Source organism: Nerophis ophidion, linkage group LG10, assembly GCF_033978795.1.
Source record: "Nerophis ophidion isolate RoL-2023_Sa linkage group LG10, RoL_Noph_v1.0, whole genome shotgun sequence".
In the NCBI taxonomy this organism is placed as follows: Eukaryota; Metazoa; Chordata; class Actinopteri; order Syngnathiformes; family Syngnathidae; genus Nerophis; species Nerophis ophidion.
Genome location: NC_084620.1, coordinates 51,387,472 through 51,402,200, shown reverse-complemented (window position 1 = coordinate 51,402,200; position 14,729 = coordinate 51,387,472). Strand labels below are relative to the sequence as shown.

At 40.0% G+C, this 14,729-nt stretch overlaps 1 protein-coding gene and 1 long non-coding RNA gene across 5 annotated transcripts in view; one reads left to right on the top strand and one right to left on the bottom strand.

Annotated features, from left to right (window-relative positions):
• The window catches only part of rpap3 (RNA polymerase II associated protein 3), a 39,311-nt gene that overhangs the window by 24,008 nt on the left and 574 nt on the right, over positions 1-14,729 (bottom strand). For 2 of the 4 annotated variants that reach the window (XM_061914045.1, XM_061914044.1), the window contains exons 1-5: positions 11,234-11,437; positions 7,175-7,336; positions 6,939-7,097; positions 2,692-2,787; positions 2,498-2,625 (exon numbers count right to left, since the gene is read on the bottom strand). In XM_061914045.1, coding sequence (XP_061770029.1) covers positions 2,498-2,625; positions 2,692-2,787; positions 6,939-7,097; positions 7,175-7,327 — 536 coding nt within the window. In that variant the 5' untranslated portion in view covers positions 7,328-7,336; positions 11,234-11,437. Of the gene's footprint in view, positions 1-2,497; positions 2,626-2,691; positions 2,788-6,938; positions 7,098-7,174; positions 7,337-11,233; positions 11,438-11,530; positions 11,654-14,729 lie in introns of those variants that run through there. The other 2 variants (XM_061914047.1, XM_061914046.1) reach the window with 2 other exon arrangements.
• LOC133560973 (uncharacterized) lies at positions 11,679-14,069 on the top strand. Its single transcript, XR_009808550.1, has 3 exons — positions 11,679-11,769; positions 13,648-13,762; positions 13,850-14,069. It is a non-coding gene; the product is annotated as an uncharacterized LOC133560973 (long non-coding RNA).

Below are 14,729 nucleotides of genomic sequence, written 5' to 3'. Positions count from 1 at the left end.
TCCGCCACCACAAGCCCAAAGAGTGTGCATTAAAGCACCGTGCAGAAAATCACCAGAACGTGATGAGTTTTGATAATTTTATGCATGGTGTGATGTGTAAAGAAATAAAAAGATACAGTAGAGGGGCGGTATAGCTCAATTGGTAGCCTGGCTGTGCCAGCAACTTGACGGTTCCAGGTTTGATCCCCGCTTCTGCCATTCTAGTCACTACATATCCAAGTCACGACATATACATGCTACTAAACAACATGATATCCCACACATGCACGTATACAACATGGTACATCACACATGCACGTATACAACATGGTACATCACACATGCAGGTATACAACATGATACATCACACGTGCATGCGTACAACATGGCACATCACACATGCATGCATACAACATGATACAACACACGTGAATGCATACAACATGATACATCACACGTGCATGCTTACAACACGGTACATCACACATGCATGCATACAACATGATACAACACACGTGAATGCATACAACATGATACATCACACGTGCATGCATACAACATGATACATCACACGTGCATGCATACAACATGGCACATCACACATACAACATGATCCATCACACATAAATGCATACAACACGGTACATCACACATGCATGCATACAACATGATGCATCACACCTGAATTCATACAACATGATACATCACACATGCATGCATGCAACATGATACATCACACATGCATGCAAACAACATGATACATAACACATGCATGCACACAACATGGCACATCACATGTGCATGCATACAACATGATACATCACACATGCATGCATACAACATGATACATCACACATGCATGTATACAACATGATACATCACACGTGCATGCATACAACATGATGCATCACAAGTGCATGCATACAACATGATGCATCACAAGTGCATGCATACAACATGATGCATCACAAGCGCATGCATACACCATGATGCATCACACGTGCATGCATACAACATGATACATCACACACGCATGCATACAACATGATACATCACACATGCATGCATGCAACACGATACATCACACATGCATGCATGCAACACGATACATCACACATGCATGCATGCAACATGATACATCACACATGCATCCAAACAACATGATACATAATACATGCATGCACACAACATGGCACATCACACGTGCATGCATAAAACATGATACATCACACATGCATGTTTACAACATGATACATCACACATGCATGCATACAACATGATACATCACACATTCATGCATACAACATGATACATCACACGTGCATGCATACAACATGGTACATCACACATAAATGCATACAACATGGTACATCACACATAAATGCATACAACATGGTACATCACACATGCATGCATACAACATGATACATCACACATGCAAGCAAACAACATGATACATCACGCATGCATGCATACAACATGATACATCACACAAGCATGCATACAACATAATACATCACACAAGCATGCGTACAACATGATACATCACACGTGCATGCATACAACATGATACATCACACATACATGCATACAACATGATATATCACACATAAATGCATACAACATGGCACATCACACATGCATGCATACAACATGGCACATCACACATGCATGCATACAACATGATACATCACACATGAATGTATACAACATGATACATCACACATGCATGCATACAACATGATAAATCACACATGCATGCACACAACATGGCACATCACACGTGCATGCATACAACACACAAGCATGCATACAACACGATACATCGCACATGCATGCAAACAACATGATACATCACACATGCATGCACACAACATGGCACATCAGACGTGCATGCATACAACATGATACAACACGAGTGCATGCATACAACATGATGCATCACACGTGCATCCATGCAACATGATACATCACACATGGATGCATACAACATGATACATCACACATGCATGCACACAACATGGCACATCACATGTGCATGCATACAACACACAAGCATGCATACAACACGATACATCGCACGTGCATGCAAACAACATGATACATCACACATGCATACACACAACATGGCACATCAGATGTGCATGCATACAACACACAAGCATGCATACAACACGATACATCGCACATGCATGCAAACAACATGTTACATCACACATGCATACACACAACATGGCACATCAGATGTGCATGCATACAACATGATGCATCCAACATGATGCATCACACGTGCATCCATAAAACATGATACATCACACGTGCATGCACACAACATGGTACATCACACATGCATGCATACAACATGATACATCACACATGAATGTATACAACATGATGCATCACACATGCATGAATACAACATGATGCATACCAAGCAGTTGCTAACACTTTTGTTCACTTTATTAAATTTCTTACAAAAGTATGGGAACATAAAAAAAAATGGTAAAGTACGGCTTACTTTTTGAGTCTAAAGAAGCTGGTGGCTCGGTTTGTAGGAAGAACTGGATTGCACGGATCCGCACTCATTCCCCTCGTGTAACACTCGACAGCGTCGTCGTATTTACCCTCCTTGAAAAAGGCGTTACCCTAAGAACAACAAAGAAGCGGTTCATTAATGTTGTTAATTTGCACGACGTCGTATGGAGAAATTACCTTTTCCTTCTCCGCTAAAGCTCTCTCCTGATCACATGTGACATCCTCAGCGTCTGATTGGTTCTCCTCCTTGTCCACCTCTGCCAGAGCCTTGTCCTGGCGTGCAGAGAACACCTGTGCTCACATGCTCTTTAACTCTGTCAATGCTCCAGAACATTCTCTCATATGCTTTATACACCAAAATATTATTATTATTATTATTATTATCATGCAGATTTTGGCGCGTTCTACCTTCCACATTTTTCACCCAATTCAAAGCGCTCCAACTTTAAACTGTTCAGCCTATTCGGAAATCGCATGTTTTCCCTTGACAAATTCCAAATATTCCCAGATTTCCCAGAATTCCAGGATTTCCGGTATATTTTTCCCATTCAAAATGAATTGGCCACTTTTCAAACTTCCACCATTTCCACATTTTCCAACCTATTCAAACCATTCCACCTTCAACACATTCTGGAAATTCCAACTTCCCTTTTTCTCAGTTCAAAAAAATTCCAGGATTTTCCAGAATTCCTTTTTTTCTAAAGCCCTATTTCCACCTTTTTTTTCACACGACTACTAATTCCACATTTTTCACCCGATTCAAACCGTTCCGACTTCAAACTCTTCAGCCTATTCATGAATTGCATGTTTTTCTTTGACAAATTCCAAAAATTTCCAGATTTCCTGGGACATTTTACCCCATTCAAACTGAATTGGCCATTTTTCAAACTTCCACCCTTTCTACATTTCCCAACCTATTCAAACCTTTCCGCCTTCAACAGATGCCACCATTCTGGAAATTCCAACTTCCCTTTTTCCCAGTTCAAAAAAAATTCCAGGATTTTCCAGAATTCCTGCTTTTCCAAAGCCTTATTTCCAACTTTCTCTTTTTCTGGCGACTACTCATTTCACATTTTTCACCAGATTCAAGTAATTCTAACTTCAAACTGTTCACCCTATTCGGGAATGGCACGTTTTGCCTTGATAAATTCCAAAAATCCCCAGATTTCCCGGGACATTTTGCACCATTAGAAATGAATTGGCCATTTTTCAAACTTCCACCCTTTCCAAATTTTCCAACTTAGTCAAACTATTCCACCTTCAACACATTCCACCATTCTGGAAATTCCAACTTCCCTTTTTCCCAGTTAAAAAACAATTCCAGGATTTTCCAGAATTCCTGCTTTTCCAAAGCCCTATTTCAACCTTGTTTTCTGGACACTAGTGATTCCACATCTTTCACCTGATTCAAACAGTTCCAACTTCAAACTGTTCAGCCTATTCGGGAATCGCGTGTTTTCCCATGACAAATTCTAAAAATTCCCAGATTTCCGGGACATTTTTCCCCATTTAAAATGAATTGGCCATTTTTCAAACTTCCACCCTTTCCAAATTTTCCAACTTTGTCAAACCATTCCACCTTCAACACATTACACCATTCTGGAAATTCCAACTTCCCTTTTTCCCAGTTAAAAAACAATTCCAGGATTTTCCAGAATTCCTGCTTTTCCAAAGCCCTATTTCCACATTGTTTTCTGGTGACTAGTTATTCCACATTTTTCACCTGATTCAAACAGTTCCAACTTCAAACTGTTCAGCCTATTCGGGAATCACATGTTTTCTCTTGACAAATTCAAAAAATTCCCAGATTTCCAGGACATTTTTCCCCATTCAAAATGAATTGGCCACTTTTCAAACTTCCACCCTTTTCAAACCTTTCCGCTTTCAACACATTCCACCATTCTGGAAATTCCAACTTCCCTTTTTCCCAGTTAAAAAAAAAAAATTACAGGATTTTCCAGACTTCCTGCTTTTCCAAAGCCCTATTTCCGCCTTTTTTTTCACACGACTAGTCATTCCACATTTTTCACCCGATTAAAACAGTTCCAACTTCAAACTGTTCAGCCTATTCGGGAATCGCATGTTTTCCCTTGACGAATTCCAAAAATTCCCAGATTTCCGGGACATTTTTCCCCATTCAAAATGAATTGGCCACTTTTCAAACTTCCACCCTTTCCAACCTTTTCAAACCATTCCGCCTTCAACACATTCCACCATTCTGGAGATTCCAACTTCCCTTTTTCCCAGTTAAAAAAAAAAATTACAGGATTTTCCAGAATTCCTGCTTTTCCAAAGCCCTTTTTCCACCTTTTTTTTCTGGCAACTACTCATTACACATTTTTCACCTAATTCAAACAGTTCTGACATCGAACTGTTCAGCCTGTTCGGGAATGGCATGTTTTCCCCTTGACAAATTCCAAAAATTCCAAGATTTCCCGGGACATTTTTCCCCATTCAAACTGAATTGGCCGTTTTTCAAACTACCACCCTTTCCAAATTTTCCAACCTATTCAAACCATTACGCCTTCAACACATTCCACCATTTAAAAAATTCAAACTTCCCTTTTGCAGAATTCCTACTTTTCCAAAGCCCTAATTCCACCTTTTTATCTGGGGACTACTCATTCCACATTTTTCAACGCTTTTCACACGTTCCACCATTAAAACTAAGTTGTTATTTGAACTGGATAATTCCGTTTTTTTCCGTAATTCCAGGAATTCCTTAATACCATTTGTCAATTCAACATTTCTTGACCGATTTGAAAAATGTCAACACCGACTATTTCAACTCATTTAAACCATTCAAGTTTCTAACCATTTTCAAAAAAATTCCCAATTTTCCCGAAATTCCCTCACACCATTTACTACTATAACATTTATTGCCCGATTGAAACAATTCAAATACCAACGAATTCAGCTCAATTAGAACATTCATGCTCCTAATTATTTTCCAAAATACCGCTTTTCCCATAATTCCCAAATTTCCAAGAGGTTTCCCAGTGAAATGAATGGAACATTTTTCCAAGTTGCACAATTCCAACTTTTCCAACTTATTCAAACCATTTCACCTTCAACACGTGCCACCATTCTGTAAATTCCAACTTCAAATTTTTTCAAGTAAAAAATTTTTTTTCAGGATTTTCCAGAATTCCTGCTTTTCCAAAGCCCTATTTCCACCTTTTTTTTCTAGCAACTACTGCTTCCACGTTTTTCAATGCATTTCACCCGTTCCACCATCAAAACGAAGTTGTTTTTTGAACTGGAAAAATTCTAGATTTTCCCGAAATTCCTTAATACCATTTCTCAATTCAACATGTTACTACTTCAACATTTCTCAACCGATTTGAAAAATTTCAACACCGACTATTTCAGCTCCGTTGTTAACCATTTTCAAAAAAATTCCAGATTTTCCCCGAAATTCCCTAATACCATTTCCTACTTCAACATTTGTTGCCCGATTTAAACAATTCAAATACCAACCAATTCAGCTCATTTAGGACATTCATACTCCTAATCATTTTCTTAAGATTCCGCTTTTCCCATGATTCCCAAATTTCCCATTGGAATGAATGGGACATTTTTCCAAGTTGCACAATTCCCACATTTTACAACTTTTTCAAACCATTCTGCCTTCAACACATTTCCACCATTCTGGAAATGCCAACTTCCATTTTCCCCAGTTCAAATAAATTCCAGGATTTTCCAGAATTCCTGCTTTTTCAAAGCCCTATTTCTACCTGTTTGTCTGGCGACTACTCCTTCCACATTTTTCAAAGCATTTTCACCCATTCCACCGTCAAAACGAAGTTGCTTTTTGAACTGGAAAAACTAAAGGTTTTCCCGAAATTTCAGGGATTCCTTAATACCCTTTCTCAATTCAACATGTTACTACCTCAACATTTCTCTACCGATATGAAAAATGTCAACACCGACTATTTCAAATAATTTAGACCATTCAAGATTTTAACCATTTTCCCCCAAAATCCTGATTTTCCCTAACACTGTTTACTACTTCAACCTTTCTTGCCCAATTTAAACAATTCTAATACCAACCAATTCAGCTCATTTAGGACATAGATGCTCCTAATCATTTTCAAAAAATTGCGCTTTTCCCATCATTCACAAATTTCCACGAGGTTCCCATTAAAATGAATGGAAGATTTTTCCAAGTTGCATAATTCCCACATTTTCCAACCTATTCAAACCATTCCAACACCAACACATTCCACTCCTCCTGGACATTCAAACTAACACTTCCCCGAGTTCCAAACCAAATTCTGGTTTTCCTGGAAATTTTAACTCTTCAACATTCAAACGATTTTTTAACATTCAAACTATTCTTCCATTCATACTACATTCTGTCAACATTTCACTTCAACAATTCCTTCAGGAATTTGCCTCTTCTAGTTGATAAGATGAGCTACCACGTCAAACTTTTCCCACGATTGGTAATCATGCGATTTAATCCTCATCGGCGCTTTGGATGTCTCGTCGGCCTTGGGGTCACCATTGGCCATCTTCATCCTCTTCTTCACCCTCATTTTTGATTTGTAGTCCTTGTTGCGCACGGGTGGTAGGTTTGACTTTGAAAGCAAGACAAAATGATCTTAATACTCAAGGAATAACCGTCTTAACGTGCAAATCGAGGGCAGGTACGAACCTGGTCGTCTCCCAGCTCCCTTCTCTTCAACTGCTCGTCTTTCGTCTTCATGTCCGTCTCCCATGTCTCCAGATCCTTCATGAAGCTGTGCAGGTCTTCTGCATTCTGACGCATCTGGAGTTGCAAACCAAGTGCTTTGTCCCCACCAGACATGGCTTTTCCCTGCGGTGGGGTAGGAGGACGCACTAAAATGTTTACGTTCGCTTTGAAAGCTACGGTCTTGAACTGGATAAGAAGCTACTTAACCAATAGGAAGCAATACGTGAAGATAGGCGAACACACTTCCACAGAGCTAAAAAATATCTTGTGGCGTACCTCAGGGATCCAAAATGGTTCAATCTCTATATAAATGACATTTGTAAAGTTACAAAGAACTTAGAGTTAGTATTATTTGCAGATGATACAAAGGGGTTTTGTTCAGGAGAGAACAAACAGAAGATAATAGAAATAATAACAAATTAAAAAGATGGTTTGACAAAAACAGGTTATCTTTGAATCTCAGTAAGACTAAAATAATGCTATTTGGTAACAATAGAAGAGAAAGTCAAACACAAATTGTCAGAATAATTGTATCTGAGTTATCACAAAACTTTTGTGTTGCCATGAGTTCCTGGCGAGAGGATAAAAAGCTGTCTTTGAGCCTACCAAGCAAAAGGATTGTAAAACTTCACTGTGTAGGATGGGAAGCGACATGAAGGTGTCGGTTTCTTTGATGTATCGTAGTCCACAGGAAGGTTTTGTCTTGACCCGAGATCTACAAATCGAAAAGGAAGCCCTCTAGGCACCTTTTTCTTTGAACTGTTTTGTGACCAAAGGCAGTGGCTTTTTACCACCCCATTCCTTTAGAAACAGCTGTTGCCATGTAATCAGGGAAAGTCCATATAAAAGAGGAGTCGTACAATCTTTCTTCAGGGCGTTGTGGGAGACTGTACAAGAGTACAACCTCGACGTTTCTCATAAATTGAGCTAAATTCAATTCTGTCTCTGCTTAATTCCTTGCTTCTTTGTCTGTTCAATAAATGTCATCAATGTTTGAACCGGACATGAATACAAATGGACGGGGTAAATATTGAAAGGCTCAAAGAAAACACATTTTTGGGTGAAACAATAGATTCCAAATAGCAAGAAACATGTCAATAATAAATAAGGCAAAACATATTCTAGACCAAAAATTGTCTTGACCCGAGTTCTACAAATTGTAGAGGAAGAGGGCCTGACACCCACCCACCCCCAACCAGGCACCTTTTTCTTTGAACTGTTCTGTGACCAAAGGCAGTGGGTGTTTACGACCCCATTCCTTTGGAAACAGCAGTTGCCATCTGTGTTTACGACCCCATTCCTTTGGAAACAGTTGTTGCCATCTAATTAGGGAAAGTCCAAATAAAAGAGGAGGCCTACGATCTTTCGTCAGAGCATGGCGGGAGACTGTACAAGAGTACAGCCCAGACGTTTCTCCTCAATTGAGCTAAATTGAATTCTGTCTCTGTTTAATTCCTTGCATCTTTGCCTGTTTAATAGATGTCATCGGTGTTTGAATCCGACACAAATACAAACGGACGGAGTAAATATTGAAAGGTCAAAGAAAACATATTTTTGGGTGAAACAATATATGATGAAATTAAGTGGAAATCTAATACAAAATAGCAAGAAACATGTCAATAATGACTAAAGCAAAACATGTTCTAGACCAAAAATTGTCTTGACCCGAGTTCTACAAAGTGGAGAGGAAGCAGGGACTGACCACCCCTACCCCCTCCCTCCCCCAGGTACCTTTTTGTTTGAACTGTTTTGTGACCAAAGGCAGTGGCTGTTTACCACCCCATTCCTTCAGAAACACCTGTTGCCATCTAATTAGGGAAAGTCCAAATAAAAGAGGAGGCCTACGATCTTTCGTCAGAGCATGGCGGGAGACTGTACAAGAGTACAGCCCAGACGTTTCTCCTCAATTGAGCTAAATTGAATTCTGTCTCTGTTTAATTCCTTTTTGAACTGTTTTGTGACCAAAGGCAGTGGCTGTTTACCACCCCATTCCTTCAGAAACACCTGTTGCCATGTAATCAGGGAAAGTCCAAATAAAAGAGGAGGCGTACGATCTTTCGTCAGAGCGTGGTGAGAGACTGTACAAGAGTACAACCCGGACCTTTCTCCTCAATTGAGCTAAATTGAATTCTCTCTCTGTTTAATTCCTTGCTTCTTTGTCTGTTTAATAGATTTGTGTCAGTGTTTGAAACTGACACAAATTCAAATGGACGGAGTAAATATTGAAAGGCTCAAAGAAAACAAATTTTTGGGTGTAATAGTAGACGATAAAAAGAATTGGAAATCTCATGCAAAGTAGAAAGAAAGGCGTCAATAATGAATAAGCAAAACATGTTCTAGACCAAAAATCTATTCATATTCTCTACTGCTCAATAGTGTTACATACTTGTGCAGAAATATGGGAAACAACTACAAATGTGTGCTTCATTCCCTAACTGTGTTACAAAAAAGATCAATTAGAATAATAAATAATGTTGGATATAGAGAACATACAAACCCTTTGTTTATTAAAAAAATTATAGGATTTAGTACATTTACAAACATCTAAAATTATGTATAAAGCAAACTATAACCTGCTACCCAAGAATGTACAAGTCTTCTCAATAAAAGAAGAGAAATATAACCTTAGAGGAAAATCTAATTAAAAACATTTGTATGCACGTACAACATTTAAAATCTTGAGTATATCAGTAAGTGGAATTAAATTGTCAAAGTTAGTTGTTGACGAACCCCAAGATGCAGAGAAGGAGGCAGGCATTTTGTAAGTAAACATGATTTAATCAAAATACTAGAACAAGAACAAACAAAAGGGTACAAACACAAAGCGCGCACGAGGCGGATAACAAACTAAGAGAGCTAGCATGGGAGCTAGAAAACAAAAAGGAACTTAGCATGGAAGCTAGCAAAAAAACAAAAGGGAGCCTAGCGTGGAAGCTAGCGGGTAGCGAACAGGAAAACAGAAGTCGTTACTTGTAGAATGAAAACAAAACGGAAGCAGGGAACAAAAGACAGAAAGCTGCAAACAAACGAATATAGCTTACCGCTACGCTGCAATAAAACGACACGACAGGATAGCAACGACACAACAGGATAGCAATGACGACGGGACGGCGTGGCGCGGTTGGGAGAGTGGCCGTGCCAGCAACCTGGGGGTTCCTGGTTCAATCCCCACCTTCAACCAACCTCGTCACGCATGTTGTGTCATTGAGCAAGACACTTCACCCTTGCTCCTGATGGTTCGTGGTTAGGGCCATCAGTGTGTGAATGTGTGTGTGTATGGGTGAATGTGGAAATAGTGTCAAAGTGCTTTGAGTACCTTGAAGGTAGAAAAGCGCTATACAAGTATAACCCATTTACCATTTACAAGAGGGACATGTTGCAATGACAAATCATCCAGCGACTGATTGGAGGACAAAAACAGACTCAAATAGAATTGGGCTGATTGAAACCAGGTGGGGCCTGGTGCCAATCAGCCGCAGCTGAGGGGGAAAAAAAACAGGAAACAGACAAAATACGAGCGCTGACAGGAACTAAAAACAGAAAATACTAAACACACAGAGGAAACCAAGACAAATGCAGAGGAAAAAAACTAAAACATAAACTGTCAGGGGAAAGAAAGCCTGACATAAATGATGGAATGGATTAAGCAAATAAATGAAACCAAGCACCATTATGATGAACATCTTGAACCCTTTTTTTATTTAGACAAATATTATTTATGTATTTAATATTTTTATGCTTACTATGGTATATTCATTATTTATTTCTTCACTGTTGTGTTGCAGAGAAGAAGGACATGGTTAACATTGCTATGGTATGAAAAGGGGTAGGATTCAATAAGCTCTGCTTCTTCCTACTCCTTTTCGGACGTGCTTTAATGGAACAACTGGAAATGTGTGATGTATGACATTGTGTCAGTGTGCATGTTCCAAATAAACTGAAACTGAAGCTTTTTCCACAGAATCACGCTTAAAAAAATAGCCAATGAATTCGATTAACCACAGCTTAAATAAACAGTACCTTTTACTGTAACTGAGGCCGTCTCTGTCCCGCGGAGGATTCAAATTCGAATTGAGTTGTAGTTATCTTTACTTCAGAAATGTATCAAGTTGTAGCTTTAAATGCGCTAATGTTGTTGTTGTGCAGCAGCCATGACAGCAGTCTCCTACCACGCATGCGCAAGGGATGACTTCTTCTATTAACATCCACGAATGTCGTGGTGCACCACCGCCCCTTCTGTTGAGTCTGGGCAATTACATGCCCTACCGTATATGTTTTGCTTCCGTGCCTACCTTTGTACTAACGTTGTGAACTCACCGGAAATGACTATGAAAATATGTATCTGCTTCTTATACTGTTTTCCTTCTTAACCGTGAACGGTACCCACTGTATTTAGTCTGTTACTGAGCCAAAAACGGCGATTACTAGCGCTCCACCCCGTGCACGCATGCGCAGGATGTGGGGCAGGGCGGAAGTTACCAAATAAAGGACCAGCGACCTTCTCCTCTATGATAATTTCTTATAAAGTACTAGCGTATACACAACAGGGACAATCGGTAGGAAATGGATGCATGAATATATGTATATGTGTATATTCTAGAGTTGAAGTTCATAACACTGTACTGAAGTGTGTGTGAAAAACAAAGTCAAAGAAAGAATAGGTGAAATGTTTTATGTGGGGCAGTGTGAGCAATGCCTGTGCGCATGCGCGGGGGAACGCGAGGCAGGGCGGAAGTTACCGAATAAAGGACGACTTTGACCCACCGCTATCACGTGACATAATGTAGATATGCAATTATTAAAGAATAAAGGTTGAAATAGTTACCAGATGGAACAATGGACTGAGGAAAGGTTTTTAGACAATATCATAATATATATAGATGCATCATTTAAATTTCCTAATTATTCTTTTTAATTATTATTTATTTAATTAAAATTTGTACAAGATTTTGCCGCTGTAGGGGCTGCTGGTGGCAGGAGCTCTGTGTTCTTGTGTCATCCTTTTGTGTTCCTGATGTTTCCCTCTTGTTTTCATTTGTTGTTTTTTTTGCCTTTTGGTTGGGGACCCTCGGGGACTGTGTGACAAGGGGTGGCACTTTTGTTTCTTCTGTAGTTCTTTTTTTTGTGAACTTCTTGATCTGCCTCCCTGGAGCTTTTTGGCCACGGAGACCAGTTGTTGGGTCTCTGCCACACCAGAGTCCGTGTGGAGAGACCGGAGGAGATGTGGATGAAGAGACAGGACTGCGGAGCTGGACAAGTTTCACAGTGTCTTGGCTGAATGAGCAGGTATCGGACGCTTCGGTCTACTTGGACGTATCCTCGCTGGACTGGACACTGGCCGAGAGTTGGTGGGCGGCCGAGGGGGGAGTCGGCTCTCTCGGTTGCTTCGTTGGGTCTGCTCCTGTCTCTGGCCATGCTCGCCCCACCCCAGCAGACGATGGCGTGGAACACCACAGTTTATATGTTTTTTAATTTTTTGTTTTTTTACTTTTGTAGCTGTTGTGTAGAAATGTCTGGTTGCATCAGCTCTGATCTTTTAATGTCTTTAATGTCCTATGTTTTCTTTGATGTTTCCCTCTTACACACATGGTTATGGGCGCTATGGCTATGAGGTTTTTTTCCTTGGACCCCCTCTTCAGGAGCTCAGGCTTGGACTGAATATATTTTTTTCTCACCCCCCAGTGTTTACCTGCTTCTCACCTTTTTTTGTAAGAGGCGCCAGAAGTTGTCAGACCCGTCAGTGATCCTGTTCTGTCTCCCTGTAATGTTTGATCCTGTTCTGTCTCTCTGTAATGTTTGATCCTGTTCTGTCTCCCTGTAAGGTTTGATCCTGTTCTGTCTCTCTGTAATGTTTGATCCTGTTCTGTCTCCCTGTAAGGTTTGATCCTGTTCTGTCTCCCTGTAATGTTTGATCCTGTTCTGTCTCTCTGTAATGTTTGATCCTGTTCTGTCTCCCTGTAATGTTGATCCTCTTCTGTCTCCCTGTAATATTTGATCCTGTTCTGTCTCCTTGTAATGTTTGATCCTCTTCTGTCTCCCTGTAATGTTTGATCCTGATCTGTCTCCCTGTAATGGTTGATTCTGTTCTGTCTCCCTGTCATGTTTGATTCTGTTCTGTCTCCCTGTAATGTTTGATCCTGATCTGTCTCCTCGTAATGTTTGATATCTGTAATGTTTGATTCTTTATATTAAAAAATAAAAGAATCAGTAATAAGTTATCTTTTTTTTTTACGGGGGAATTAGTCGCAATTTATATGGCAATAGATAAATAGTGGGAAATAATTTAGCCAAAGAGAAGGTTAGGTAAGTCGTGGAAGATATTTAAGGACTGCACTCAGAACAAGTAGGTTACAAATGAAGACAAAATGGAACATTTCATAGGTTTGCAGAGAACTATATACAATATGCACATTGAAGGCATGATGCCACCATAGGTTTGCAGATAACTATATACAATGGTGGAGAGGCGGAGCCGACGGCGGGGCAGGACACGCTGTAGCCCTGCTCAAGATGGCGGCAAGGAGGCGGAGAATGTGGCGGAACGGAGAGGTGGGGCCTGCCGGGAGCAACGGGGCTGCAATCCAAATCAGGTGCGTGGCTCACCTACCGGCTCACAATTTACGTATCTCCTCGCAGAGTATAAAAGAGGAGAAGGAGCAAAGCTGAGGGAAGGAGGTGGCGTGTCTGCAGCAGATGCAGCGCAGGAGCGATCAAAGAGCGACAGAGAACAGCACACAAGAGACGATGCCGCGGCCGGCTGAAAGAGCGACCGAGGAGTGAGCAGCGGAGAGTAGCTGAAAGAGCGATCCGAGCTGCCGAAAAAACTTTATTGAAAAATAAAGAGTCAAACCTGTGCTGAAAAGTGATGTCCTTCCTGGGAGGTCCACGCAACCCACACGACGACAGCAAGCGGCCGTCTCAACAATATATATGTATAAATACATTATAGTTACATACCCCTGTTGGTTTTACAATTGTTATCTTCATCATTTATTTCAACTTTATGTTATTCAAGTATGACCTTTTTAAATGTCATTAATTTTATTGACAAGCAATTCTATTATCAATGGTCATACTCTTGTTTGCTGGTGGCTACAATTTCAGTACTATTGAAGACCTTTGCTCCTTCTCAACTCTGTGGTAATATTATTTAACAAAATACAACCAATAGGATGTTATTGTTCAATCTTACTTGTGAAAAATCATCCCTCGATTCCTATTTTCAACAGTCCGCTCATTTGAGCCGAACAAGGCTGAACACAATCTTTGTTTTGTACCTGTCAACTGTGAGTTTAGCATCTTTGTTTTCTACCTGTCAACTGTCAGTTTAGCATCTTTGTTTTCTACCTGTCAACTGTCAGTTTAGCATCTTTGTTTTCTACCTGTCAACTGTCAGTTTGGCATCTTTGTTTTCTACCTGTCAACTGTCAGTTTAGCATCTTTGTTTTCTACCTGTCAACTGTCAGTTTAGCATCTTTGTTTTCTACCTGTCAACTGTCAGTTTAGCATCTTTGTT